General features: G+C 38.1%; 4 protein-coding genes across 6 annotated transcripts; 2 read left to right on the plus strand and 2 right to left on the minus strand.

The window, feature by feature from the left end:
* Nucleotides 1–32: 32 nt before the first annotated feature.
* Nucleotides 33–2896, minus strand: LOC115996288 (tubulin-folding cofactor A). Of its 3 annotated transcripts, none has more exons than XM_031235482.1 (4): nucleotides 2744–2896; nucleotides 2441–2603; nucleotides 1030–1116; nucleotides 33–380 (listed from the first exon to the last, which is right to left on the minus strand). In XM_031235482.1, the coding sequence occupies exons 2-4, from the start codon at nucleotides 2594–2596 to the stop codon at nucleotides 276–278; spliced, it is 348 nt and encodes a 115-aa protein (XP_031091342.1). In that variant the 5' UTR covers nucleotides 2597–2603; nucleotides 2744–2896; the 3' UTR covers nucleotides 33–275. The 3 variants fall into 3 exon arrangements, with proteins under 3 accessions (XP_031091342.1, XP_031091341.1, XP_031091340.1); XM_031235481.1 differs by having other exon boundaries at nucleotides 2441–2616; nucleotides 2744–2895; XM_031235480.1 differs by having other exon boundaries at nucleotides 2441–2663; nucleotides 2744–2895.
* A 1871-nt stretch (nucleotides 2897–4767) lies between these two features.
* Nucleotides 4768–7376, plus strand: LOC115996824 (putative casein kinase II subunit beta-4). The gene is made up of 5 exons (XM_031236247.1): nucleotides 4768–5297; nucleotides 5857–6075; nucleotides 6377–6486; nucleotides 6590–6755; nucleotides 6970–7376. The coding sequence occupies exons 1-5, from the start codon at nucleotides 5033–5035 to the stop codon at nucleotides 7098–7100; spliced, it is 891 nt and encodes a 296-aa protein (XP_031092107.1). The 5' UTR covers nucleotides 4768–5032; the 3' UTR covers nucleotides 7101–7376.
* Nucleotides 7377–7653: 277 nt separating this feature from the next.
* LOC115996825 (60S ribosomal protein L37a) lies at nucleotides 7654–9225 on the minus strand. Its single transcript, XM_031236248.1, has 5 exons — nucleotides 9133–9225; nucleotides 8432–8471; nucleotides 8251–8339; nucleotides 8083–8165; nucleotides 7654–7991 (listed from the first exon to the last, which is right to left on the minus strand). The coding sequence occupies exons 1-5, from the start codon at nucleotides 9133–9135 to the stop codon at nucleotides 7928–7930; spliced, it is 279 nt and encodes a 92-aa protein (XP_031092108.1). The 5' UTR covers nucleotides 9136–9225; the 3' UTR covers nucleotides 7654–7927.
* Nucleotides 9226–11302: 2077 nt separating this feature from the next.
* LOC115996896 lies at nucleotides 11303–14032 on the plus strand. Its single transcript, XM_031236333.1, has 4 exons — nucleotides 11303–12817; nucleotides 12878–12949; nucleotides 13112–13247; nucleotides 13380–14032. The coding sequence occupies exons 1-4, from the start codon at nucleotides 11303–11305 to the stop codon at nucleotides 14030–14032; spliced, it is 2376 nt and encodes a 791-aa protein (XP_031092193.1).
* The last annotated feature ends 113 nt before the right edge of the window (nucleotides 14033–14145 follow it).

The raw sequence follows: 14145 nt of genomic DNA on the forward strand, positions 1-14145 counted from the left end.
AAATGTTGTTGGATTGGCATATTTTTGTTGCATTTTAGAAATTTGAAATCTAGATTAAACTTTGACATGATGAGCAGTCTGAGTAAATGATGTTGTTTTACACAATAAGCCATCACAGTTGATGAACACTCCATGGCCATTACATATTGTCTTGCACAATGAAAATTGTCATGATGGATGATGAACATTCAGTTACAAAATCACACATTATCCTGAGCTGTAGAAAGCTTAAAACATGACATCCAGAAAACCCAGCAAGGCGAGACTTTCGTACGCTATGCTTCTGTACTTTGAAGCACCTGTTCAACCTCGGTTATGACTTTTTGAGCTTCTTCAAACTCGGGGCCTTCTTTTTGGTTCAACTCCTCTTCGATCTCAACCTGAGGATAGATTCCATGTTAGCAGAAAACTTGTTGTAGTTGGCTTGTGTTTCAAACATCAGCAAAGAGATTTCATGAGAGTAATGCCCATATTTGTGATAGTAGAAACTATAAGGTCAGTAATATTCTTAGTGCTTCTTTAGCCATTGAAACGCGAGTTTAACTAAGCATTATGTAAAATGTAGCCAATTCGACAGGCAAAACAAATCACAAAACCACATAAAGAGTGGCACAGCTATGCATATCGTTCATTCATTCTACAGAATACATTACTTCAATTTCAACAGAAGCTCAATGCTGCAACTGGGGAAGTAGAAGAAAAGAATGAAACAAGAAAGAGAGAGCCCTGCATTGCTAGTCGATGTGAATATTAGATTTCCATTATAAACCAAGCAAAAGAACGGATATCATGTGACCTCCTCAGTTGCCAAATATACTCTAGAACAGTAATGTGATGCAATTTTGCAAGTAGTGCAAGTTAATGAGCTTAAGAATAGAGTCGGTACTTTGGGATTACTTTTCTACAGATCTCTAGATGTTGGGTTGTGAAACAACAAAAATAAAATTTCACAAGATACCTAGCCTATGTCTTAGTCGAGCTGTTAAACAGGAAAATGGTTCAATCTAAAGAATGACCGTGATATAGTACCAGGGTTCCTTTAAGGTCAGTCAGTGCAGCTTCTAGACGCTTGTGGCAATCGGGTATCATCATTCTGGATTCAGCCAGCACGTTTTCCTGCATAATACATACAAAGAATTGTTTAACAAAATAAAACACAAGGAGAATAATGATATTGATAATATGCAGACCATAGAAAGGGCCTGTACATTTATCACACTTTAAAAGCTTCAATTTTAAGAGGTTAATGGTGGATGATGGACGCATCAACCAATCACACAACCAATATATCATCAAGTGGGAAGCAACTTCAAAATTCTACACTAAACTTCCAGAATAACTTCACTAAGCCAACAAAAGACGTTAGCCTTGCACAAGATATCACTTGATGATTCTTTAAAGTTCAAAACTTACTTGCCAAATGCAGCTGGTCATCAACTATAGACGTATAAATCTTGAAGTAAAGTTTTAGTCCTAGTATTTGATATCAAACTTCAAAATACATCCCAAAGAAAATGAAGCAATTGCAGATGTCTCTTGAATTAACATTTAACAAGCAGACTCATTTGATGGATATCTAGATAATCCATTTTCAGTAATCACTAATCTCTATATATTCCTCAAAGCACTCTAGGTGTGGCTGTGCAGGAAGCCACACAACTCCCCATCGGGGATATTTAACATTACCCATCTTACTAACAATAAGCATAAAGAATTCAGGCTATTCAACCAGAGTTCTATCAAATTTAGTAACTCACACCAACAGCCTCTTAATGTCCACTACCGAGCTCTTAGTATGCTAAACACTACTACAAGCAAACACGCATGCCTTAGTGCCTTACTAACAATAGGCATAGAGAATCCAGGCTATTCAACCAGAGTTCTATCAAATTTAGTACCTCACAGGCTCACACCAACAGCCCCTTAATGTCCACTACCAAGTTCTTAGTATACTAAACACTACTACAAGCAAACACACACGCACACACACAATACTACAAATAGTTGCTCCCAAGGGGGCAACCCCAGCCAACTAGCCAAGTTGGTCGGGCTTGGTAACCACAATGTTACAAGTTCGACTCTCAGCAAGAGTCGCCATTCGCCAATGGGCAACCTAGGTCCTTTGCTGGTTAGGGTTTAGGGTTCAGAACAATCCCAAAGTCCCAAGTGCATTTAGCAACCATAGATAGAGCAACTATCCCAAAAGAACAAATCTTTTCTTAATTTTTGTTTTCAACTTGATAGACTCCAAACTCCCACTTGAAAACAAGTCCCAAGTGCATTTAGCAGCCATTGATAGAGCAAATTTTAGCAACAATCCCAAAAGAACAAATTTTATACGGTCAAAAACATAATCTTTACACTAGTAATTGTCTATAGAACCAACCAATGGAACAAATTGTCGGCTTTTGGAGTCTAGAGACGAGGAGAAATGCCAAACCTGTTGTTTGAGGTCATATGGATCGGCGCCTTTAGCCTTCATATCAGCGGTCTTGGCGGATTCTCTCTCCACCTCCTTCTCGTAGGAGTGCAGCTCCTTCACTATGCGTTTGCAAGTCGACGTCTTGATCTTCAGATTCCTAAGCGTCGCAGCCATTGTCAATCTGCCAAAAGAGACTGATCACACGAAAAGCACCCGCGATTTATCTCCTTTTCCAGTGTTTCTGGAAAGTAAAATGAAGTTTATAGCTAGGGTTTTACATGCTATTATTACACAATCGAAAATAGCAGAGTGAGAGTTTACCTTCGTTGTGAACTTGCGAAATGGACACGACAAACTCACAAACTACAAACAGAGATCTTTCAATTTTCTACTTAATTATTATTATCAATAGAGTGTAATTCTACAAACAGAGAACTAATCACTCGTGACCATGGTCCAAAAACGACGATTGCCGATGATAACGATCAATACGAATATTGTATAAAACACCGTAATTTTATAAAAGACTGTAATTTTATTACGGGTGTTAAGAACCGGGTACAACAGATTATTCTAACCGGTTTAACCTGTCGTGACGTCGAGTCGAGGTCCTTACCTCGGGAGATCGGGCAGTGGACCTTTAGACATCCGAGGAATCAACTATTCTTAGAGCAACATGTCAAAAAGTCTTTCTCTCTTCATTAAATGCGGTATTTATAGATGAGGGAAAAAAAATAAAAAGTTTCGTCCTCTCGACATAGAGAGCACGTAGAGGACATGTATAGGCGCAATGTCGGGCGGGAACAACGACATACACGTGACAAGTCAGATTTAGGCGGGCCGGTTCACGGTCGAGTAGCTCGGCAGCTCAGTGAGAGGTGAAGCGGTTACGCGTACACTACCATTCAGCGGCCAGTAGGCCTGTAATGGTGTCGCACTGCCGCCCCTCACCCGACTTCCTGAGCTACACAAGAGGTTTGATCCAGTCGGGTTCCAACTTCCAACGAAGCCCGGGAGTGGCAGGTGAGCCGACCTATTATACATACAATATTCAAAGAGGAAATAATCTCTATCAGCCGTTATATATTAATGGAGCTCCGTAAATGAAATTACGGTTCATCTCAAATAATATTCCATCACATTTGTTTTTATATTATCAAATGAAACTATAGTTATATCAAAATGAAATTGTAGTTGTGCTGAAAGGAAACTGCAGTGTGTATAAAATGAAACTGAATAGCAGTTTCACATATTTCAGTTTATATTGTCCAATGAAACTGTAATTATATCGAAATGATAATGTAGTTGCGTTGAAAGGAAACTGCAGTGTAGTATAAAAGAAACTGTAGTTGTGTTGAAAGAAAATTGAATAACATTTTTACATATTTGAGTGTATACTGTCAAGTGAAATTGTAGTTATATCGAAAAGAAACTATAGCTGTGTTGAAAAGAAACTGTAGTGTATATGAAATGAAATTGAATATGTTATATACACAGAGTTAATGGCGCGAAACAAATGTCGTTTCTGCCATTTTTCCATTAATCAAAACAACGTCGTTTTGATACATGGACCACCATGCATTGTGGACCGTAGTCCACAGTAAAATTTGCGTGAACTAATGCGGTATATTTTTTATTTGTGATTTTTGAACTATTACGTAATAATTAGATTTATTGAGTTCCTTAATAGTGCAGGTGAGTTTCTCTAATACGGTAGATAAACAATACGTAAAATTTGAATAATTTATTGCACTATAGTCTTGCATTAATACATATGACAATGTGATACTCCTTAGCTTCAAACAATAATAATGCCATCAAAGCTCTCAATTTCTATTAGTTTATACACAATACTATATGTGGGGCTTGCGAGAGGTTTGATGAGCCACGAGCCTAAAATAATAGAACTTGAAGCTGGCTAAGCTTGAGCTGCAACTTTGATCGAGTGGCTCGCGAGTACTTATTTACACCTCTAGCTAACAAGTTGACATGTATCATGCATCTTAATTCTTAGTTAAAGCACTTTGTTCATGTTTTTAAACTCGATTCTATATAATAGCAACTTATTGTCTTTTCTCGCTTTGAAACCGTCATCCACGAGTAATATAAGGTAGTTTATCTCAGTATGATTATTACTAATTACTAGATATGATCACAGTATAAGTTTCACTCGAAACATAATGTAACGGTTACGAGCTTATCCAATAATGAGATTTTCCATAAATTAAACTTTTAGTGCATATCAAAAATTAATTAGTTGTCAAAAAATTAATTATAATAAAAACAACAATTAATTAAATAAATAAAAAGGAGAGAGAAAGAGAACCTCACAAGTTACACAGGGCTGTCCTCTCTGTAGACAAAGAAACCCTAATTATCTCCGTCTCTTTCTAACACATTATGCATAGAGAGTTTATGACTTTATTCGCATCTCAACTTCTCAAAATCTTTTTGATTTTCTCAGCCTCACTCCCCCTTCGATTTTACTGCCATATCTAGGGTTTTTCCCTCTCCCATGGAATCCCACCTGTAAATACCGCATATCTACGTAGCTACGCTAATATATTGTTGGATACGAAGCACTGTAATAGTCCGAGGCAGAAGCGAGACATGTACAGGGATCGCGGCGGCGGAGGAGGGTCGTCGAAGTCGGAGATCGTGGGCGGGGCGTTGGATCGGAAGCGAATCAACGATGCGTTGGATAAGCACTTGGAGAAGTTGTCGCCTTCCACCTCCAAGTCCTCCAAGGAGAAGGCAGTGTCCTCCATCGCCGCCGGCGCCGGCGGAAAATTGCATCAGCATCATCAGCAGCAAATCGACCATCGCGGCGACAATCGATCATCCTCTGCTTTTGCAGCCAAAAACAAGTGCTCTGGTGAGATTCTTCGCTCCAAAAATCTCCCCTCTGGATACATGTTCACTCAATTGCTGTAAATGCTTGATTTTTGTGCGGTTAAATGCAGCTTAATCTCTTTTGCTGAATTATAGGATCTGCAAGCTGCTGCATTATGCTTTTAAACTCTTGCAAATATGTTGTCATTTCTAAGTACTCCCTTACCAAACTATTAGCAATATGTGAAAAAGACGAGGTCTTAAAAGATAATGTCTTTCACTGCTGTTAGCACTGCAAACTCCTTATTCCATTCTACCATTAAATTACATTATTAAACATGCTTGCTTGGCACTGTATTATCACCTTAAAGATCAATTTTCTTCCTTACAGAGTTACAGGCAATTATCTGTGAGTTCACATCAAAGATTTGTATGTGGCATATTTGCAACGTAACTGTTACATGTTTTTCAGTGGCACCTCTTATTATTGTTGGATTTCTTTTTGTTAATATCATGTGGCAGCTTTCTGCAATACTTATATTTGCTTCATTGCCTCATATATGGTAAATAGCTAATAGTTAAATTGTTTTTCTATTATGCAGAGGAATCTGAAACAGACAGTGAAGATTCTGATGTTAGTGGTTCTGATGGGGATGATACATCGTGGATTTCATGGTTCTGCAACCTCCGAGGAAACGAATTCTTCTGTGAGGTTGATGATGAATATATTCAAGATGATTTCAATCTTTGTGGGTTGAGCAGTCAAGTTCCATACTACGATTATGCACTTGACCTTATTCTTGATGTTGAATCCTCACATGGTAAGTATTGTAGATTATATATTTTAAAACCATATTACTGTTGATAAGACTCTTATGTATAGAGCTAGAATAAGATATACTCTGTACTTCCAAGTGAAATCGCTCTATAAAGGAAGAAGGAAATGAGATTCTTGTCCTGGTTGATCAAATTATTCTTCACCTTTTATTTTTTTCTCTTTTTAGGAGTTTGGTCTAACTTCCTTTGGAGCCTAAATTTATGAGTAATTGGGTAATGGCCCCTATTTTTTGGTAGTCATATAAAAAGGCCTGTGGCTTTATTGTCTCTGTTATGGATGTGTAGGTGATATGTTTACTGAAGAGCAGAATGAACTTGTTGAATCGGCAGCAGAGATGTTATATGGTCTTATTCATGTGCGATACATATTAACTAGCAAGGGAATGGCTGCGATGGTAAAGTGCTGTTGAAGATACATTACTTGTTGAATTGGCAGCAGAGTATTATTTTGACCTTTTGATTAAATTCTTGATGCTATTTGTGGTTGAAAATTTTCAGCTAGAGAAGTACAAAAACTATGACTTTGGGAGATGCCCACGAGTTTTCTGCTGTGGCCAGCCTTGCCTCCCTGTTGGACAGTCAGACATTCCGCGATCAAGCACTGTCAAAATATATTGCCCCAAGTGCGAAGACATCTACTATCCACGATCAAAGTACCAAGGCAGTATCCTCCAATTGCGTTGTCTTTTAGTATATTCTTTTTACATCTTCCCATTGCTTCTACTTTTCTTTAGTAATTTTGCATGCCAACTTGATATTCACACTTTCCATGTTACCGGGGAAAAAAACATATGGACAAAAATATTTGTTATTCTGCATTCCATTTCCATTTTTAATTTATACGGAGTAACTCAATTGGATTTCCTTCACTAGCTAAGATATCGATGGAGCTTATTTTGGAACAACATTTCCTCACCTCTTTTTGATGACCTATGGACACCTTAAGCCTCAGAAACCATCTCAGAGCTATGTTCCAAGGGTATTCGGCTTCAAGCTTCACAAGTCTTAAAAATGAAGTACGAGAATGCACTGTGTAGAGATCTCATTTTTCTGCCAAAGAGATGCTTTTTACCTGGCTTCATTCATGTACAAGATGTTATCAGCCAGGTAAAATACAGTATGAAAAAAAAATTGTTTGATTGATAAGAAGAAATAGTATCCCCATACTCAGTCTGTTGAGCAAATTTGTGCCTCAAATCTCATCATGAACTATATTGGAATGTATGTTACTTTCCTTCCCACCTTGTGCATCTTTCTATGGAAGTAGCATTCAGATTCTTGATCCTTTCCCTTAGTTTTTTTTTAAAGATCCCCATTGCTTCAAGTACATGTAAAAGCAGATGCAAATGCAGATCATGGGAAAAAATGCACATAAAATATAGAACAATTCTTCTACAAGATCATCTTATTGCGAAGCGTGGGCTCGAACTCAAATTTGATTCTTTTTGCTTTAGTAAGTTGAGAAAATAAAAAATAATTATGTATTAGATAGTATATTATAACAAAGTCAGTATTTAAGTAGTTTGTGTTTTACTTTGTTTTACCAAAAACAAGCTTAAAACTTTGAAACAAATTATCTTGCCATAAGGTGTCAAATTCTTCTACAATGTTTAACAAGATCTCTTTCAGTATGGCATTCCAAGCCTAGACTGGATAACCAATAACGGTAGGGCAGAAGAGAATGAAAACAGTATAAAAACATAACTAAATTTGACCAAAACACATTCAAAAATACAGAACTTAGTTTAACAAAAATCAAAATTTGGGCTTTAACATTGGTTCTAAAATCCAACATATTGTGCAGCACAGCTCAAACATGTATTCCATCAAAACGATCTAGCTTTCAGTCTGCTCACGCAGCCTTCGGATGGTGCTCCTGACAGTCACAGCACTAGCGGTGCTACAAAAGATAAAGGAACTGGGTTAGAACGTAGAAGGGAGTGGTAGAAGGGAATGGTAAACCAAAAACACGGCAAATCTGGGAACCTTACTTTAGTGTATATGCACCACCAGCCTTGACTTTCCCACAGTCCTTACATCCCCATATTCCAACTGCCTTTCTCTTAACAGCATACTGCAGGATTAAAAAAAGAATTTAACAATTTTATTGTATACTCCGTAGTTAAAAAAACTCCAATCATGAAAAACAACGGACTTACCTTGCCACAAAACTCACAGAAGTACTTGCTATGCTGGCTGACTTCCATCTTCTTGATCTGCTTCCTCAAACTGGCACCATAACGAGTACCTAAGCGATTGACAAGCATACACAATCCAAATCATATACACTTACAAACCAAACACCGAAAAATGAGTATTCATACAGTGGTGGACACATACCATACTTTCCCACAATACCAGCCTTCTTGGTTCTCTTAGTCTGCATAAAGTAAAAAACTTCAATTTAACAGAAATGAAAGGGAACAGCAAAATAAATCATTTTAATGCAGTAATTGAAGACCATATGGGAATACACTCCATAACACCTCACAAAGCATAAAATACACAATATCTGGATGAGCTTAAAACAACAAATTTTAGCAGCAAAATATAGCAAAACCATAGACTCTCCAACAATTCTGTACAGTGTAGGCCCACAAATAATGTCCTGGCTCAGCTCAATTTTGAAATTACAGATTGGTTACTAAATACTGATCAAGAATCATGCATATCACTTCAATGCCATGCTCCAGCCACTTTCCAATGGAAAGAATTTTCTATCTAGGTCTATTAATATGAACCATAAAATAAAAATTAAAGCTAAAAGTAAAATCAAACTCTAGGGGAAAAAAAAAAGCATTTCCCTTCTGTTTCCAACTATAGACAATGTCAATTTACGCATCATATTCTTCCAATTCCTTGTTCTTTACAATAATAACTGCTAAGATAACTCACAAACACATCGCACTGACAATCAGAACCAAATTACATTCAATTGACAGATACAGATCGCCCAGCAGCTTTCATATATACGTTGTTACCAAGAACAAAGCTTTGTGTATAAGAATTTCATGCAGAAAAGGGAGAGTTCTGGAAAATACCATATTGATGAGCTAGAAGAACGCTGCTGAGAGTGCAGGCTGCTGTGGAAGGAGAGGTGCAAGCGGCAGCGAAACCCTAGAATTCCTGTTGTTGAAGAAACATTGGAATATATATTCGGGCATTTTGTAAGCAATGTTTGGTGGGCCTATTGGGTATTTTAACACGAAGCCCATTTCGTGGATTTAGGGCCCGGACTGTAAGTCCAGCCCATTCCTTTCAGTTCTTTCAACTTTTTCAAGTTTCGAAGCTTCTTGCCTTGGGGTGCGTTTGGTATAATAAATAGGGTGGGCTCATAGATAATTCTCACACAACTACAAGTAAAATTCAAATTAGTTTTATAATGATAAAATTATAATAAGTTTGCAATTGGGTTGCAAGTCATTAATATTTAGTACTTATGTTATGTACGATGAACTTTTTATTATTTTCTGAATGTTGTTAATCAAAATATTCTTTTAATATACGTTAGGAACTATTTATTAGCCTTCTAATTGAACCATTAAATACAGCCGTGCAATGCACGGGTACAATACTAGTTAGTTTTATAATGATAAAATTATAATAACATGTGGGTTTACATAATTTGAGTTGCATATTGCCACGATAAATTCGTGCAAAAAATGTTAGATATTATAGTATTTTGGATATGTTTTTTATGAGCTATTTTCATGAATTAATAATATTATTTTAAATATGTCTTTTTTATAAGATATAGGTACAACTGTTATACAAAGTAATATGTTCGGTCAAGTGTAGACGCTCTTGAGTTCGAATGTTAGTCTCTTGTCCCTTAAACAATCTATTGATCTAATGAGTTATGCTCATATACTGGCATACTACTTATACATACACGCACTAACGCACTATCAGATAACGACAAAATAACACATAACTATCATATTATGATTAGAATACAGCGTTGTCTGACTGTACCTATACGCGTTTGAATTGTATTATTCATATATTGACCAAATAATTATAAATAGTAAATTTTTTATCAGAGAGCGACAAAATAAAATATAGCTGTCATATTATTATTATTATGTGATTATGAATCGTAACTAATGAGTTATGCTCATATACTGGCATACTACTTATACATACACGCACTAACGCACTATCAGATAATGACAAAATAACACATAACTATCATATTATGATTAGAAGACAGCGTTGTCTGACTGTACCTATACGCGTTTGAATTGTATTATTCATATATTGACCAATTAATTATAAATAGTAAATTTTTTTATTAGAGAGCGACAAAAGAAAATATAGCTGTCATATTATTATTATTAGATGATTATGAATCGTAACTAATGAGTTATGCTCATATACTGGCATACTACTTATACATACACGCACTATCAGATAACGACAAAATAAAATATAGCTATCATATTATGATTAGAAGACAGCGTTGTTTGACTGTACCTATACGCGTTTGAATTGCATTATATCATATATTGACCAATTAATTATAAATAGTAAATTTTTTTATTAGAGAGCGACAAAAGAAAATATAGCTGTCATATTATTATTATTAGATTATTAGAAGATTATTAATCGTAACTAATGAGTTATGCTCATATACTGGCATGCTACTTATACATACACGCACTATCAGATAACGACAAAATAAAATACAACTATCATATTATGATTAGAAGACAACGTTGTTTGACTGTACCTGTACACGTTTGAATTGCATTATTCATATATTGACCAATTAATTATAAATAGTAAATTTTTTTATTAGAGAGCGACAAAAGAAAATATAGTTGTTAGCTTGTCATATTATTATTATTAGATGATTATGAATCGTAAATAACATAATAGATGTATATTACATTATAAAAACAATAAATTCAACTAAAAATACAGCATTTGGCATGCCCCCTACCACTTAGTATGCTGACCGTTGGGACGAAGGATTAGACTTCTGGCTGTCGACGAGATTGATATCTTTAAAAAATTCCTCCTACTTTTTTTTTTTTTTGTACTACTGACTCTGTTACAATGTAGTATATGTTCATAACTACTTTCTCAACCTACTGAAGCATAAAGAGTCAACAGTTGACTCCACTGCGTATTATTATTATTTATATAGTAAGAAGTAATATCACTTTAGCGTGCAAAAACAACTTGATTGTATTATAGTTTCTACCAATGGGCGAAAATCCTCTCTCGATGAACAGCGAGGAACAGGACCAACTTGACCGAAGTACGAAGAAGACGAAGACATCTACGGAGTCACCAATGGGCGAGGCTGGGGCCAGTGCTATCGGGGACCTGGTGGAAAAGCAACCTGCTGCGCTATCGTTCAAGCAGATCGTGGCAAATGAATCTACGCAAAACCAACAAGCGACAGCGGAGGAACTCGATCTGGTGTCTGACGATGAAGCAGAACCCGATGATGATGTGGATCCAACATGCCTAGTTATTCGACTCACGAAAGAAGAGAAAATCCGTTTACGTAGTAAATGGAAACAGACACTAATCGTTAAGGTTATGGGTCGAAGCGTGGGCTATGGGTATCTCCAGAGAAGGCTTATGACATTATGGAGACCAACGGCGAAGATGGAAGTTGTGTCCGTGGACAATGGTTATTTCTTGGTCAAATTTGCGTTCGTGGATGACTACGAGTTCGCAAAATTCGGAGGTCCTTGGATGGTACTCGACCATTATCTCATAGTCAAAGAATGGATGCCCAACTTTGATCCTTTCACAGATAAAACGGAGAGCATGATAGTCTGGATTCGGTTCCCATGCCTTCCAACTGAATACTATGACCACAAATTTCTGATGAGGGTTGGAGCGAAGATTGGTCGTCCTATCAATATTGACACCGCCACGAGTCTGGTTTCGAGAGCAAGCTTTGCAAGAGTCTGTGTTGAAGTGGATATCACCAAACCACTGCTTGCCAAATTCACGCTAAGAAATAGAGTCCGTCCGGTTGTTTACGAAGGTCTACACCTCATTTGTTTCAGTTGTGGAACGTATGGTCACACCACGGAAGGATGCCGCTTAAACCATGGAGAAGATGCCACTCAAACGCCGGAAAACGGCGGTGAACAGCGACCGGCGAACAACCCCGGCACCGTTAACGGTCAAAAAAGTGATGCGCATGGTAATACCTCCCCACATATGGAAACTACCATAATACGGCCGGAGCTAACGGTTGATTATGGGTTGTGGATGATTGCTCCAAAACAAAAAAGGAATTATGCTAGGAATCAGGGTAATAGGAATCAAGGGGGTAAGGAGAATGGAAAAAGGAATCAGCAGGAAACCAATAAAGGAAGAAACATCAACGCCCAATCTGGGTCGAGATATGTAAGTCTTGGTGACACCAATGCGAGTGAAGAGGACCAATTTGAGGAGGAATTAGCGGGAGAACAACTGGAGAACCAAAGCAGGACTCAGGGAACAACACAAACGGGCCAAGCAAAAGGGAAAAGGCCTACGACCCAAGTCTCAGAGAAACAAATAATGGGAAATAACCAACATGGGAAGCATAAGAGGCAGCCCGAAATCGGAGAGTCAAACACAAGAAGAAATAGAAGCAACCAAGCCCAAGTGGCTCAGAGAAACCAAGCCCAAGTGGCTCAGAGAAATCAAGCTGGCGCTGCATCAGAACATACTTTGGTCATGGGTGATAAAACCGGGTCTAAATCGATTCAAGTCCTTGAGACGGAAAATGATAATGGCCCTGAGTGCATGGAGGGAACAACTTTCTTCTAGGAGCACTTTGGTGATCCACCTGACGACGAGCAGAGGGAGGAACAGCTGCAGGAGGAGCAGTTGGGTGATTCGGTGAGTCTGGAGGCGTTGGATGACGCTGCGATGGAGGTGGAACTTTGAGGTGGTTTTCCTCCGTGGTTTGTTTTTTCGATGTCGTTTTTTCTTTCCGTGTGTTTCTTTCTTTGTGTGTTCTTTTTGTTTTCTCGTTCTTGCTTGTTTTTGTCTCCCATGAAGGCTATTATATGGAACTGCCAAGGTGCAGCTTCTAAGGACTTCCTTAGGGCTGCGAAGTGGATGCTTAGCAAGTATTACCCGGAAATCCTTTGCCTGGTCGAAACCAAGACTTCCGGGATCACCGCGGATTCTATCTGTAACCAGCTCGGGTTTGAGAAGTGGGCGAGAGTGGAAGCCCTAGGATTCAGTGGGGGAATCTAGATTCTGTGGTCTAGTTCGCTACAGGTTCATATTCTTTCATCTCATCCTCAATTTGTACATACGGCAGTTGTGGAAGCAACGGGGAGAACGTGGAACTTCTCGGTCGTGTATGGAAGCCCGGCCCCTCACCTACGTCGTAAACTCTGGAGTTCGCTATGCAGGAACAAAGTTCAAATTAATCACCCTTGGTTGATCGCTGGGGATTTTAATGCCATTGTTAGTAATGAGGAGTGCTCCAGTCCTAACAATCCGGGGAATCACAGGAATGCGGATTTTAAAAACTGGATCTTTAGTGAAGCTCTAATTGACCTTGGCTTTTCGGGTCAGAAATTCACGTGGAGACAAGGGAAGGAGGAGGGGACGTTCAAGGGCGCCAGACTGGATCGGGCTTTATGTTCGCTGGATTGGTTCGACCTTGTCAAGGATACAACTGTCTCCCATCTAACTACTTTCGGATCGGATCACACCCCTATATTGGTTAACATCGATGCGAAACGGAAGACCTTCATTAATAATTTTATGTTTCAAGGTGCGTGGACGAATCACCATGATTTCACCGAGTTCATTAGTCGCAACTGGAATAAGGAAGGATCAGTCTGGCAAAACAAAGACGCTATGGCCAGTAAGATGAAAGAATGGAACAAGACTGTGTTTGGGAACATCCACCATCGAAAAAACAGGTTGCTGCGAAGGTTGGATGGTGTCCAAAAACAAATATAACAAACAAGACACGGCGGGCTTTTCAAACTTGAAAGGAAAATAAAACAGGAACTTGAAGATACCCTTCATCAAGAGGAGATTCTCTGGTTCCAACAAGCGAGGGAAGAATGGAT

Source organism: Ipomoea triloba, chromosome 11, assembly GCF_003576645.1.
Source record: "Ipomoea triloba cultivar NCNSP0323 chromosome 11, ASM357664v1".
NCBI classification, from domain to species: Eukaryota; Viridiplantae; Streptophyta; class Magnoliopsida; order Solanales; family Convolvulaceae; genus Ipomoea; species Ipomoea triloba.